The 11,278-nt window shown below is 40.9% G+C and overlaps 1 protein-coding gene across 1 annotated transcript; it reads left to right on the top strand.

Annotated features, from left to right (window-relative positions):
• TAF1A (TATA-box binding protein associated factor, RNA polymerase I subunit A) lies at positions 1-9,549 on the top strand. The gene is made up of 10 exons (XM_072332310.1): positions 1-280; positions 563-732; positions 1,452-1,565; positions 2,750-2,948; positions 3,286-3,416; positions 4,250-4,408; positions 5,476-5,542; positions 6,752-6,872; positions 8,007-8,167; positions 9,025-9,549. Exons 1-10 carry the CDS (start codon positions 121-123, stop codon positions 9,144-9,146), a joined length of 1,404 nt encoding a protein of 467 aa, XP_072188411.1. The 5' UTR covers positions 1-120; the 3' UTR covers positions 9,147-9,549.
• The last annotated feature ends 1,729 nt before the right edge of the window (positions 9,550-11,278 follow it).

The following is an 11,278-nucleotide window of genomic DNA, read 5'->3' as shown; positions in this document are numbered from 1 at the left end:
AGCAAAGCCCGGTACCCTTCCCTCAAGACGACGGAGCGACCCGCTGCCCTCAGCGCGCAGGCGCACGAGACGTTCCGCTCCCAACATGGCCGCCATTCTGCGCCGCGTCTCACAGAGCGCATGCGCTTTCTCTGTGCCTTCTCCACTCTGGCAGCTGAGGTGCCTCCCTGCCCTGCCGCTCCGACCGCTCGCTGTGGGGCCATGGAGGGTCTCCGGGCGGGGAGCGCCCTGCAGCCGACCCTGCACCTGCCCTTCTTGCCGCGGCACTTCTACCGAGCGGGTAAGGGCGCGGCTGCGCGGCGGGAGCCCCTCACGGCCGGTCTGTCTCCCTCACTGAGGAGAGCGGTTCCGGCGCGGCCGTTGGTCTGTTGCCGCTCCATGTTTCCAGTCTCGTTCGCCCCTGTAGAAAATAGGCGTGCTCAGCTTCTAAACCATGTAGCTTACCATCGTCTTATGTAGTGGCTCCTGTAAGAGGGATAACTGAAAGAGCAGGCAGTTTGTTACCCGGTGAATGCTCTGTTTGCTGGGTTTAGGTGACTTCTTCGTGTTTTGCTTTGTTTAGCGTCTTCCAAAGAGCACAGGTTAAACTTCTGGAAGAGCAAGGAGATGTGTTTGAATTACATCCAGGATGCGCTACTACAGAAGCAGTGGAGGAGAGCTGCGGAGTTCCTGACTTCCTACATCGAGGCACTGGAGAAAGACTTCTCTACAAAGTTCATGGGGCCTTCAGAGGTAAGCTGGGGTCCCTTAGCACAGTTCTGCAGCTGAAAAAATACTTGCAAGAATTGCCTATAACACTTCAGGGCAATTATTTTCTTTAACTGTCCATAAGCTTAATTAAAATTAAAAAAAAAAAAAAAAAAAAAAAAAAAAAAGTGTAACTTGAAAAGTTAGGAAACATTCAGAAGTTAAAATTAGCACATTTTAAAAATAAACTAATAATAGAAGCACTGGAGCTTGTAAAAGCAGCTAAGAAACCACTGGATGGTACATGGCAGGAGGAACAGCAGAATTCATCATTGGCAGTGCTGAAGGCAGCATGCTGTCCATTAAATGTCTGTCAGGCTGCCTTTGCACAAGTATGCCTTTGTGCTGGGAGGCTAACTAGTCTTGCTGGAGCGTGGATTTTGCTGAGATCTCCCTCTCAGAGGTGCTGTGAATCTACCATGTTCTTTGATGTATCGTTTCTGACTGTGCTCCTGAGAAGTTCTCTAGACTTGCAGGCTGGTATTTTGTTTGGAATGTCAGTTTAAAAAGAAGAAACAATGGAACACACTGATATGTGTGTAACTGTAACAGCAGACAAAACAATACTCATTTTTTATTTGCAGTGCAAAAGTACATTTTATTCACGTTACAGTAGCTGTAGGTTTGATAAGACTGCATATACGGTGACTGCTCCCATTTTCATACTAAGACTTCTTGCATCTTTTTTCCCCCCAAATCAACAGATGATTTGGAGAATAGGATCAGAAATCCTGTGCAATCATTCCCACAGAAACATGAGAGAGTTCAGCTCTTTCATAGAACAAATGAAATCTTTAGGAATAAAAAGGTATTTGAAGGTGAGTGTGCTAATGCTATCTTAACGGTTTTCCCACACATTTACCTGAACATCTATTTGAGTGTTATTGTTTCTGAAAGCTCTCTTGAAATGTTACTGACAGGAGTGTCAAAAAAGATAGTACAGCTGAGTTACCAGTTGCGTGATGTTTCAGGGGCTGTTCCATAGCTGACCACATCTCATTTGGTCGATACATTTTTGTCTGCTTTCAGTAACTCTTAGATTCTTTAATTGCTCTTAAAACTGTTAGATTCATTTTCATACATGCCCCATTGACAGTTAATTACATGTTAAGACCTGTGAAGTCTTGTTTTCAGTCCTTAATTTGACCCCTGTGCTCCTGGTCAAACAGTTGTAGTTAAACTTTGCTTGCTTTTCAAGTAGCTGATTTGTATATAAAGTAGTAAAGCTTATTCAGCGGACGCCTGTATCACTCAGAACACATCATTCAGTTCTTTTCCTATGGTGACTTATTCAGACATATTGTTTTGGTTTCCTTCACTGTTTCTGATTCCTGATTTTTCTATCTTCTAATCTATTGTATTTTTTCAAGGTCTCCAACACTAGTTCCATGCAAGAGTTTACTAACTCAAAGTCTAGACTCTCATCCGATGCCTAATCAGTATGGTAGCATAGTAGGGCATTCTTTTTTCAGGTGTTTGGCAGTTGCATGGCAAATTGAAACTCAGCGTAACCCTACTGCAGTTCTTCAGGTCATTTCTAGCTCTTCTAAAATAGATTCAGCATTTACTAATGATAAGCAAGGTTTTGAGCCATGTGCTTTCAGCTGCCTTGATAATAATTACAGCTGAATGTTTACTACCTTATTGATGGCTTTCACCCACACAGACTTCAAGAACCCTTTAATAATCTTTCTTTACCATCTTCAAACAGGAAAAAATTACTTAAGTTCTTGGTGCACGCTTCAGTCTCCTATTGCCACTTGCCTTCTCCCACACTTGCTTTTTATTGTCAAAGCTCTCTATGAATACAGTTTGAATAAAACAATACCTGTAAAACCTGCTTCAAATAGAAATATTTTGCATGGTTGCTTTTTTATTTTTTATCTTGATGTCAGTAATGAGTGTCTCTTCCCTTTCACTTCCATGCAGGTGTTTGCTATATTATTGAGATTCTTTCTGTTTATGATGTGAAACACTGTGGTATGGACTGCTTGAATTGCAGGTTTGTTTAGAGCATGCCTTTCATCTCCTTTGTAATGGACTGATAGATGAAGCCTACCGAAACCTGTCCCTGGCAGAGAGTTGGAGGTTTGGAGAACTAACAGTTGTTCAGGATAAGGAAATGAAACTGATTCAGGCTTACAGGGGACTGCTGGACTACTATACCTGGTCCAATCAGAAGAACATACTGTTAGAGTATGGTAAGTCCAAATACTGCTTTTGTATTGAGCTGTAAACTTCTTGCAGGCATCACTGTTTGCTGCAGTCATATTTCCACATAAGCTACTCTTCTGTCTGCATTTACATATGAATGCACCAAAAGGAAGTACTAGCCTTCAAAAGCTGAGGATGTTGATGGTATGCAGATAATCCTGCAACAATGGTGGTGCCAAAATAGAATACTAACCTGTCTTTTTTTCTTAAAAGTATTGATTGGAGCCCTTTGCAAATTGTGATCGCCTTGTAGGAACACTGCTTCTTCAAGATACTTCTTAACTAGGAAAGCTAACTCTGTGGCATTCTTTCATGTTTTCATAGGGAAGGATGGATTTGAAGACTCGTCTGTTGAACAGGAAATGCATAGTTGCTTTCGGAAGGCAGCGGTGAGCTTAAAGGAGATCATTAAAATACCTGGAGTCTGGGATCTCTTTGTGAAAGCCTATGTGGATGTAAGAGTGTATTTTATAGGTCTCTTCTTTTTGTGTTTGCCTGTCTAATTTTCGTTTAGATACAAGTCTGTAGTTCAGCTATGTGTGTGGATGACAAGTAGTTTAAAAACAACATATGTAATGATATCCCTCTGGCTTCGATTTAGGCATGTTTGTAGGACTGCAGGGCCTGCATAGTGTACAAAAAGGGCTTTATCTGTGAGCTGCCAAGGAAAAGAGACAACCAACTTGCACATTCTGTTTTCCTGGTGCTAGCGGAGAAATTGGAGCACAGCTGCTTTGTTTAAATTGAAAGCAAGTTCTCTTTTTGGCAGGGCGATGTTTTTCTGGTGGTACTAAATCTTAGACGCCAAACATGCAGAACTTCTGGTGTTTTGGTGTTGTTTTTTAAATATCTGCTGACAAATTTTAACTAAGAAGTTAATCTTAAAGTTGGAAAGGTTCACTCTAAGTGCAGATACACTCTGACTTCTTCCAGTGTTTCTTACGGAATTTTACTAGATGCTGACAGCTGCCAAGTTCTCCGAGTTCTCTTCAAAGACGTGGCAGTCTGCTTCAGTTTTTTTTTCCAGTGAGGAATGATGGTAATTCGTTAACAACCAAGGAAGTGCTAATGTGATTTTTTCTTCTGTAGCTGCTTCTGTGTGTAAATTTTTAGTTACTTATGTTAAGGGTAACCAGTCAAATTAAAATGCTTCATTATAACTGGCATCCAGTTTGCTACGCTGCTAGATACAAATGGTGCTGTTGGGTAGTTGTGTAGCAGCCTAGAATGAACTGTAAGAGTTTAATTGCTAATGTGAAGCAAACTAATGACAGGCTTAACTTCTTAGCTGTTGGAATTCTATGGAGACCACCAAGAAGCTCGTGAAGTATTAACGGATTATGCTTACAACTCAAAGTTTCCCACAAATCCCAATGCTCACGTTTACTTCTGTCAGTTCCTAAAGAGACATGGTGCACCAAAGAAATCGCTCATATCTGCACTCAAGGTACATATAACATATATATGCAGCCTGTGGTTGTTCATTTGGCATAGTGCTCTGTTGGTTCAGTTGTCTCCTGTTGTAGTATTTACCTTATAGTATTTTTTTTATGGGAAGCAGAGGGTTGGGGTGTTCTAATGGGCAGAGCAAATAGGATCCCTTGCTGTCTATATTCTACATTTGTAATTGATGCACCGTAAGGTCAGTAAACAAGCTCAGATCCATTTTCCATGGCTCAGGAAGTACATGTAGGTAAACATGCATTAATTTCCATTGTAGTTTGATCTTTAGAGAGTTGAATAAATGATGAGGTGCTTGCTTTTTTTCACATACCAATCCCACCTAGCAGTTAGTTTCATTGTTCTCAAGAAACAGTTAACTTAAGGTTCAGTATTAGTTTACTTCTGCTGACTGTTAGATAAAGCCCTGCTGCATCATTGCCCTTTGTATAGCTGCTTTAGATTCCCCCTTTAGTTGCCCTTGTGCACTGATACTTTTTCCAGTAATGTTTTTGAATCTCTTTTGCCACTTGATGGCACTAAAATGCTTTTGTTTGGGTAAATGGTTTTAAAACAGCTTCATTAAGTTTAGACTTGGATAGTGGCCGTTATATGTAAAGTTTCACCTTCACGGTGTGTTATATATATATATATATATTTTGCATTAATTTTATAGGCTTAATTTTATAAGATAGTGGCAAATCTGAGAACTGGTCTGATACTTCCTGCAAATGCACAAAGCAGATGGGAGCCAGGAGCTGGGCTAGGAATGAAATGATGTTGCTTTCTGAAAAGAAGGCACTGGATATGGGCTGCTTCGGGAAATGTTGCATTTGTTTCAGGGTTTTTCATTAGTCATGAGGGCATTTCATCTGTTGTGTCACCGAACAATGTTACAGATGCGCAGAATAGCTTTTGATAGTCATTCTTTGCATCAAGACGATTGGGTACCTGATTGAAGTTTCCCTACAGTACTAAAGAACTCTGAAGACATTGCTGCTTTGGATTTGGTGGAAGCCTTCAGAAGCTTTTACATCATTTCAATGTATGTTTTGGGTGTTGTTTTTTTTCCAGATCTTGCATGATATTGTTCCCTCTCATGAACTAATGATAGATTTTAATACAATGCTTCAGAAATCAAGTAAGTCTTTAAGTATATTTGCTCTTTTCTGTTATGTTAATCTAGAATATTATGAAATTGTTCTAATTTGTACTGAAGTAGTTGTACGTATTAAAAGAAAAATCCCAACGTGACTTTCTGATCACAGGAACCTTCAGTGCAGATGAGTTAAGTAGGTGTTTACAGGCTTGTGTAAACAAATACCTGTTGAAGTTTAAATGCTGACCAAGCAGCAGGTTGTAATGCACAGTCAGGACCTCAAAAATGATTTGTTTGGAGGTACACTATTCTGAATGCTCATTTCACTATTCCTGAGGTACACCGATCTAAACACTAAATTCAATATTTCCATTATGGGGCCTCTTCTGTTTTCTGGAGGAGTTGAGATGGATTTATGCATTGGTTTGTTATTTATTGAAAGAACAGCATCTTAAGTGAATTTTATCTTCAAGCTGGTGGAAAAATCTCCTCATTTGGAGGCTGATTTTCCGTGCTGATCAATTGCTTTCCAAAATGGGCATCTTCTTGCAACCTGGTATGTTCTAGCAAGTCAGCAGATGGATGGAATATCTTGGAATCAAATTTATCCTCTTCCGTTGTTCCTCTTTGTGAGAAATAAAGATCCTTTTGGCTGAAACCTCCCTTTTTCTATTCACACATGACATGTTTGTGAAATTCCTGTAGCTCTTGAAGACAATCTGATTTTTGAAGTAGTAATTTATACTGGTAAAGATTTCCAGCTTTTATGTGCTGTGGTAGGTCATTTTTAAGAACGCCTTTGGTATATTGGCTGCTGTTGTGAAATACCTGTTTTATTCATATCAGTCCAATTTCTTCGTTTTGATATCTCAGGACTCGAAATGTTCCAGGGCGCTGTGTTCTCTTCCCACAGGAAGAACATGTTGAACAACAGCGCCGGCTGGAAGCACTGATTACAACAGCAGCAACTGTTGTAAGGAAGGCAGTGTGGGTTAAGTGAGTGGTCTTGTGTGCCTCTTTGAGTCAGCAGCATTTAAGGAGGGTCTTTGCTGTGAATTGTGCTCTAGACCCATGGACACTTCCTTAACATTTTCTCTTGGAAGAGGCAGAAAGCAGTGGGGGGAGCGCTCAGTAATAGGGAGTAATAGCAGCGGTATGTGGGAAGACAGTTTGGAGAATGTTTTACCTGTTGCTTACTAGTAAGTTCGTATTAATCCAACTGATTCATTTATCAGCCTGATTTCTTTCCAGAGAAACGAAAAAGACGGCGACTGGGGCTAGAAGTTATTTTTGCAGTCTTGGATTATGCTGGCTGGAAGGAAAATGTAAAAGCATGGAGTTGTTTGGCAAGACAGGTGAAACAAATTGTAATGTAAGTGTAACTGCTGTAAGGTGCTAAAAAAGGATGTATGTGTCAAATTGTGGGCAGTTGACAAAGTGACTCTTCTGTAGTCTTTGTCTTTCATGCTGGCAAGTGGAAGAATGGGCTGTACCGAGTTCTGTGGCTGTGCTTGGCTGCAGCATGCTTTCAGTGGCTGGAAAGAAGAAATTATTACTGAGAGAAATTCTTAAATTTCCAGTATTATCATTAGCTGAATTACCAGGTTATGTGTTTATGCAGAAAATGCTGTTCAAATGTTTGGATAACATTTACTGCCTGTCACTATTCTCCTTCCAGGAGAGAAAAAAACAAACAAACATTGTTTGGTCTTCTGCTATTAAACATACATTGGTTGTAGCGGGTTTGAGGATCAGTGTGCTGCAAAAGGGGTGCAGTGCATTGTGTTCTCCTTTGGTAACTTTGATGGTAACCTTTTCATAATACAGTGTGTTCTTGAAAGCCAAGTCAGAGTGCCTGGGGGCTGATAAATACTTGCTTGTTGCTGGGAGGAGGACTCTGTTTTCAGGAGCTCCATCTCCAGGCAATCCATGCTCAGAAGGTCTCTAATGTCTGTTTTTCCTTTTTCCCAAAAATAGAGGTTTTAATTTTTCTTCTAAGCCTTGTATGTTTACAGTGAATCACTTTAGTACCGCTTGACCCATTTTGCTGTTTTACTGCTGCCTCTACCTACACAGAAGACCCAAAAGTTAATGGATTAAAACTGAGAGTGTTGTTGCGTACAGTTAGGAAAAATGGTACAGTACTTCAACTTTGCCTGCAGTTTTGTTTTTGAGGACACAACTTCAGAGTACCTTGAAATATACGGGGCATCCTAATTGCTTCATAGGAATATCACTTCCTTGTTGTATAGATAGTTTCCATTTGTAAAATACTGTAAGATCTCCACTGCCTGAGTTAATGGAGTAAGGTAAGTATTTGAAATATGGTAGTGTTTAATTATGCATAGATTTACCCTAAGTTTTTCTTTTAAAAAGAATATTGCTGCTTAAATACTTCAGTCTGCAGTGTAGTGTCAAAGTCTGCCAGCACACCAAGCTGACTATAAAACTCAGTGCCTCCTCTTCACTATTTCATCTCAAATTTTCTTGTTTTACCTTTTTGCAGTTCTGAGAAGCATCTTAACTGGATTAAGCAGGAGTGGAACTCCAGAAGGGACTGGTGGCCAGCCTTCCATTTTAGCCGCTACTTAGCGAAGAGGAATTGGCAGGAAAATGAAAGCCTTTCATATGAAAAAGCTCTGGTGGCTGGAGTTCTACTAGGAAAGGGTAATACTAAATGTTCTTTCACACTATGTACACTAGAAATAACATCTAGTTCTAGCCCTAATGAGATAAGATGCAGCTGGTCTACTCCCTGGAAGAATGCTGTTTCTTTCTTCTAGGAAAGACTGTGGTCTTTGAAGTTAAATGGGAGAAAAACGTTTAAAATGGTTTGATATTCCTCATTAAGAGACATACTTTGCATAACTTGCCTTATCCTGGGTTTGAGTTCAATTTTATTTGGCCTTGTTGAGCAGTCACAATACTACAAACTGTTTATAGCTTTGAAACCATAATTTCAAAAATATACGGCAGGCTCCTGAGTGAATGTTGTGAGGGCTACGGAAAGTTTGCTCACTGAGCTACAGTCTAAACAGTGTCTTAGCAAATACTGAGGATGAGGTGATCCTTAAGGACCTTGTGTGTGATGAAGCATAGAAAAGAGGAGGAAGGAGGTCTTGAGTGAAAATAGTCAATGTTCAATAAAAAAAAGAAAGGTCGGGACTTCTATGGTGGTGTTCATTGAAACGTTGATGAAATCAAGAAGTGGTGGCAAAGTTAAGAATGAGAATATGGTGTGGAGAGCGTAACTTATCTATTAAGTTTGGGCCTTTAGTTAATTAGAGGATTTATTCTTTCAGTTCTTCTATACCTTCCAGACTCTGTAGAACAGCTCCTTGAGTTGAAAGCCTGTTTAGATCTCAGTAATTTGATGCTGCAATTATGTTGATAATGTGTATGTCTTTGATTGTTTTATTACCTTTTTTAGTAGGTAATTGCATGCTTGTGTGTTACTTAAAAAGTAGAAGTGTTTTGTTTGCTTGTATGGCAAAGCTGACATGGCTTTTTCTTCTCTTGCTTAGATTGCAAGTACTTTAAATACGTGTCACGCCAAGGCTGCAAAGCTCAGGTGAAAAAGTTTCGGACACTCAAGAAATTTGTGACTAAGCACAGCAGTGCCTACCTGAGCATATCTGGTCTTTGAGCTTCCTCTGTACAACTGTGATTAAAAGGTGTCCTCGAGGGTTTTGCTGCATTTTTTTTTCCCCCTTGTGAAACTGGCTTTTTTTCATTGGCATTGGTCTAAAACCTGCTCTAAAGAGATGAGCTGTCAACACTAGTAGATTTTTTTTTATATATCTATTTCTGTTAAAAGCATTTGGTTTGTATTTATTTTGTAATAAAATTATGTAAAGCAACAGATGATGCTGAAGAATTTCTTTTAATATCAGTTTTAGATTTCTCTGAAATGCAAACAGTCAGTAATTTCAAGCATACCTTGAACTACTTGGTAATTATAGTATAGAATCTCTGTTGATGATACTGTTGAGTGGATCTTATGTTCAGTTGTATGGATGCTGAATTAAATGGCTGCTGAAACGTGACTCAAAATCCTCTCAGGACTGGATGTGGCAATCATAATTAGTAGGCTGTCTTGACCTATGAACAGCATGAAAGCAAGTTTCTCACTATACATGTTGCATAACTTACTGCTTATGATCAATTTCCTGAAATACGTGGAAATTTGAGGAGCCTGTACTTCATTCTTTGCTTTGTATATTGATTTATAGGCCATGAAGGTATACTGCAACCTCTTCACATAGCTAAGATGTTTCAACATACCTCAAGTCAGTTTCATAGAATCATAGAATCACAAGGTTTGAAAGGACCTACAAGATCATCTCGTCCAACCATCTTCCCATTACCGTAGGTACAGCAAACCACTAAGCAATCTCTCATAGCTCCTCATCCAGATGCCTCTTGAGCACTGCCAGGGACGGTGACTCCACCACCTCCCTGGGCAGCCACTCCAGCACCTGACCACTCTCTGAGAGGAAAAGTTCCTCCTTATGTCTAGTCTAAATTTCTTCTGGTACAATTTGAATCCGTTTCCTCAGGTTCTGTTTGTTGCCTGGGAGAAGAGACCAAACCCCTCCTCATCACAACCTCCCTTCAGGAAGTTGTAGAGTGCAGTGAGGTCTCCCCTGAGCTTCCTCTTCTCCATGCTAAACAACCCCAGCTCATAAGACTTGTGCTCCAGACACCTCACCAGTTTTGTTGCCCTTCTCTGGACATGTTCCAGGGCCTTGATGTCTTTCTTGTAGAGAGGAGCCCAAAAGTGAACACGGTACTCAAGATGCAGCCTCACCAGTGCTGAGTACAGGGGGATGATCACCTCTCTGCTCCTGCTGGCCACGCTGTTTCTTATGCAGGCCAGGATGCTGTTGGGCTTGGCTGCCTGAGCACTGTCAGCTGATGTTCAGCTGAGCATTGACCAACACCCCTCCCTGGTCCTTTTTCTCTTCAGTCATCCAGCAACTCAACCCTAAGCCTATAGCATTGCATGGGGTTATTGTGGCCAATGTGCAGGACTTGGCACTTGGCCTTGTTGAACCTCATCCCATTCACCTTGGCCCAGAGATCCAGCCTATCCAGATCCCTTGAAGGGTCTCCCTACCCTCAGGCAGATCGACACCACCTCCCAACTTGGTGTCATGTGCAGACTTACAGAGGATACACTCAATCCCCTCATCTAGGTCATCAGTGAAGATATTAAACAAGATGGACCCCAGTACCAACCCCCGGGTGACACCACTTAACTCCATTAACCACCACCTGCTGGGCATGGACCTCTAACCAGTTCCTTACCCAAAGGAGGGTGTATGTGTCCAAGCTTCCATGCACTGTATTCGTGGCTTGTGTCCAGTTTAGGGAATGTCTTCACATTGTTGGTGGGATTGCTGCTGTATTGTGGTGACAAGGGAAAGCCTGCAAAGAGGTTTGCTAGAACCTCTTTTTCAGTCCTGCCTGTGAGTTGAAATGAACACTGTTGCTGTGTTTGGAAAGCAGATGTTAATGTGTTGTCACAAACCAGCATGCCAGTTCATTTAAAAACAACAACAAAAGTCTTTCCAAGTGCTACTACTGCTTTAATGACAGGTCTGTAGAATTCAGTTGGGTGGCCAGCTTGAGGCACCACTGGGAGTGAATAAAGATGTCTTTATTATAAAGATGTCTAGTACCACAGCATAGCACTATATGGATAAGTTCAGCTGTGCTTTTAATAGATGAGTGTTTATCTGGGAGTTTAGTCTAGGCTGGTGTTGGGTCTTGTGA

This window comes from Excalfactoria chinensis, chromosome 3, assembly GCF_039878825.1.
Source record: "Excalfactoria chinensis isolate bCotChi1 chromosome 3, bCotChi1.hap2, whole genome shotgun sequence".
NCBI lineage: Eukaryota > Metazoa > Chordata > Aves > Galliformes > Phasianidae > Excalfactoria > Excalfactoria chinensis.
Note: the sequence above shows the minus strand (reverse complement) of the source record. Positions and strands in the feature narration are given on the sequence as shown.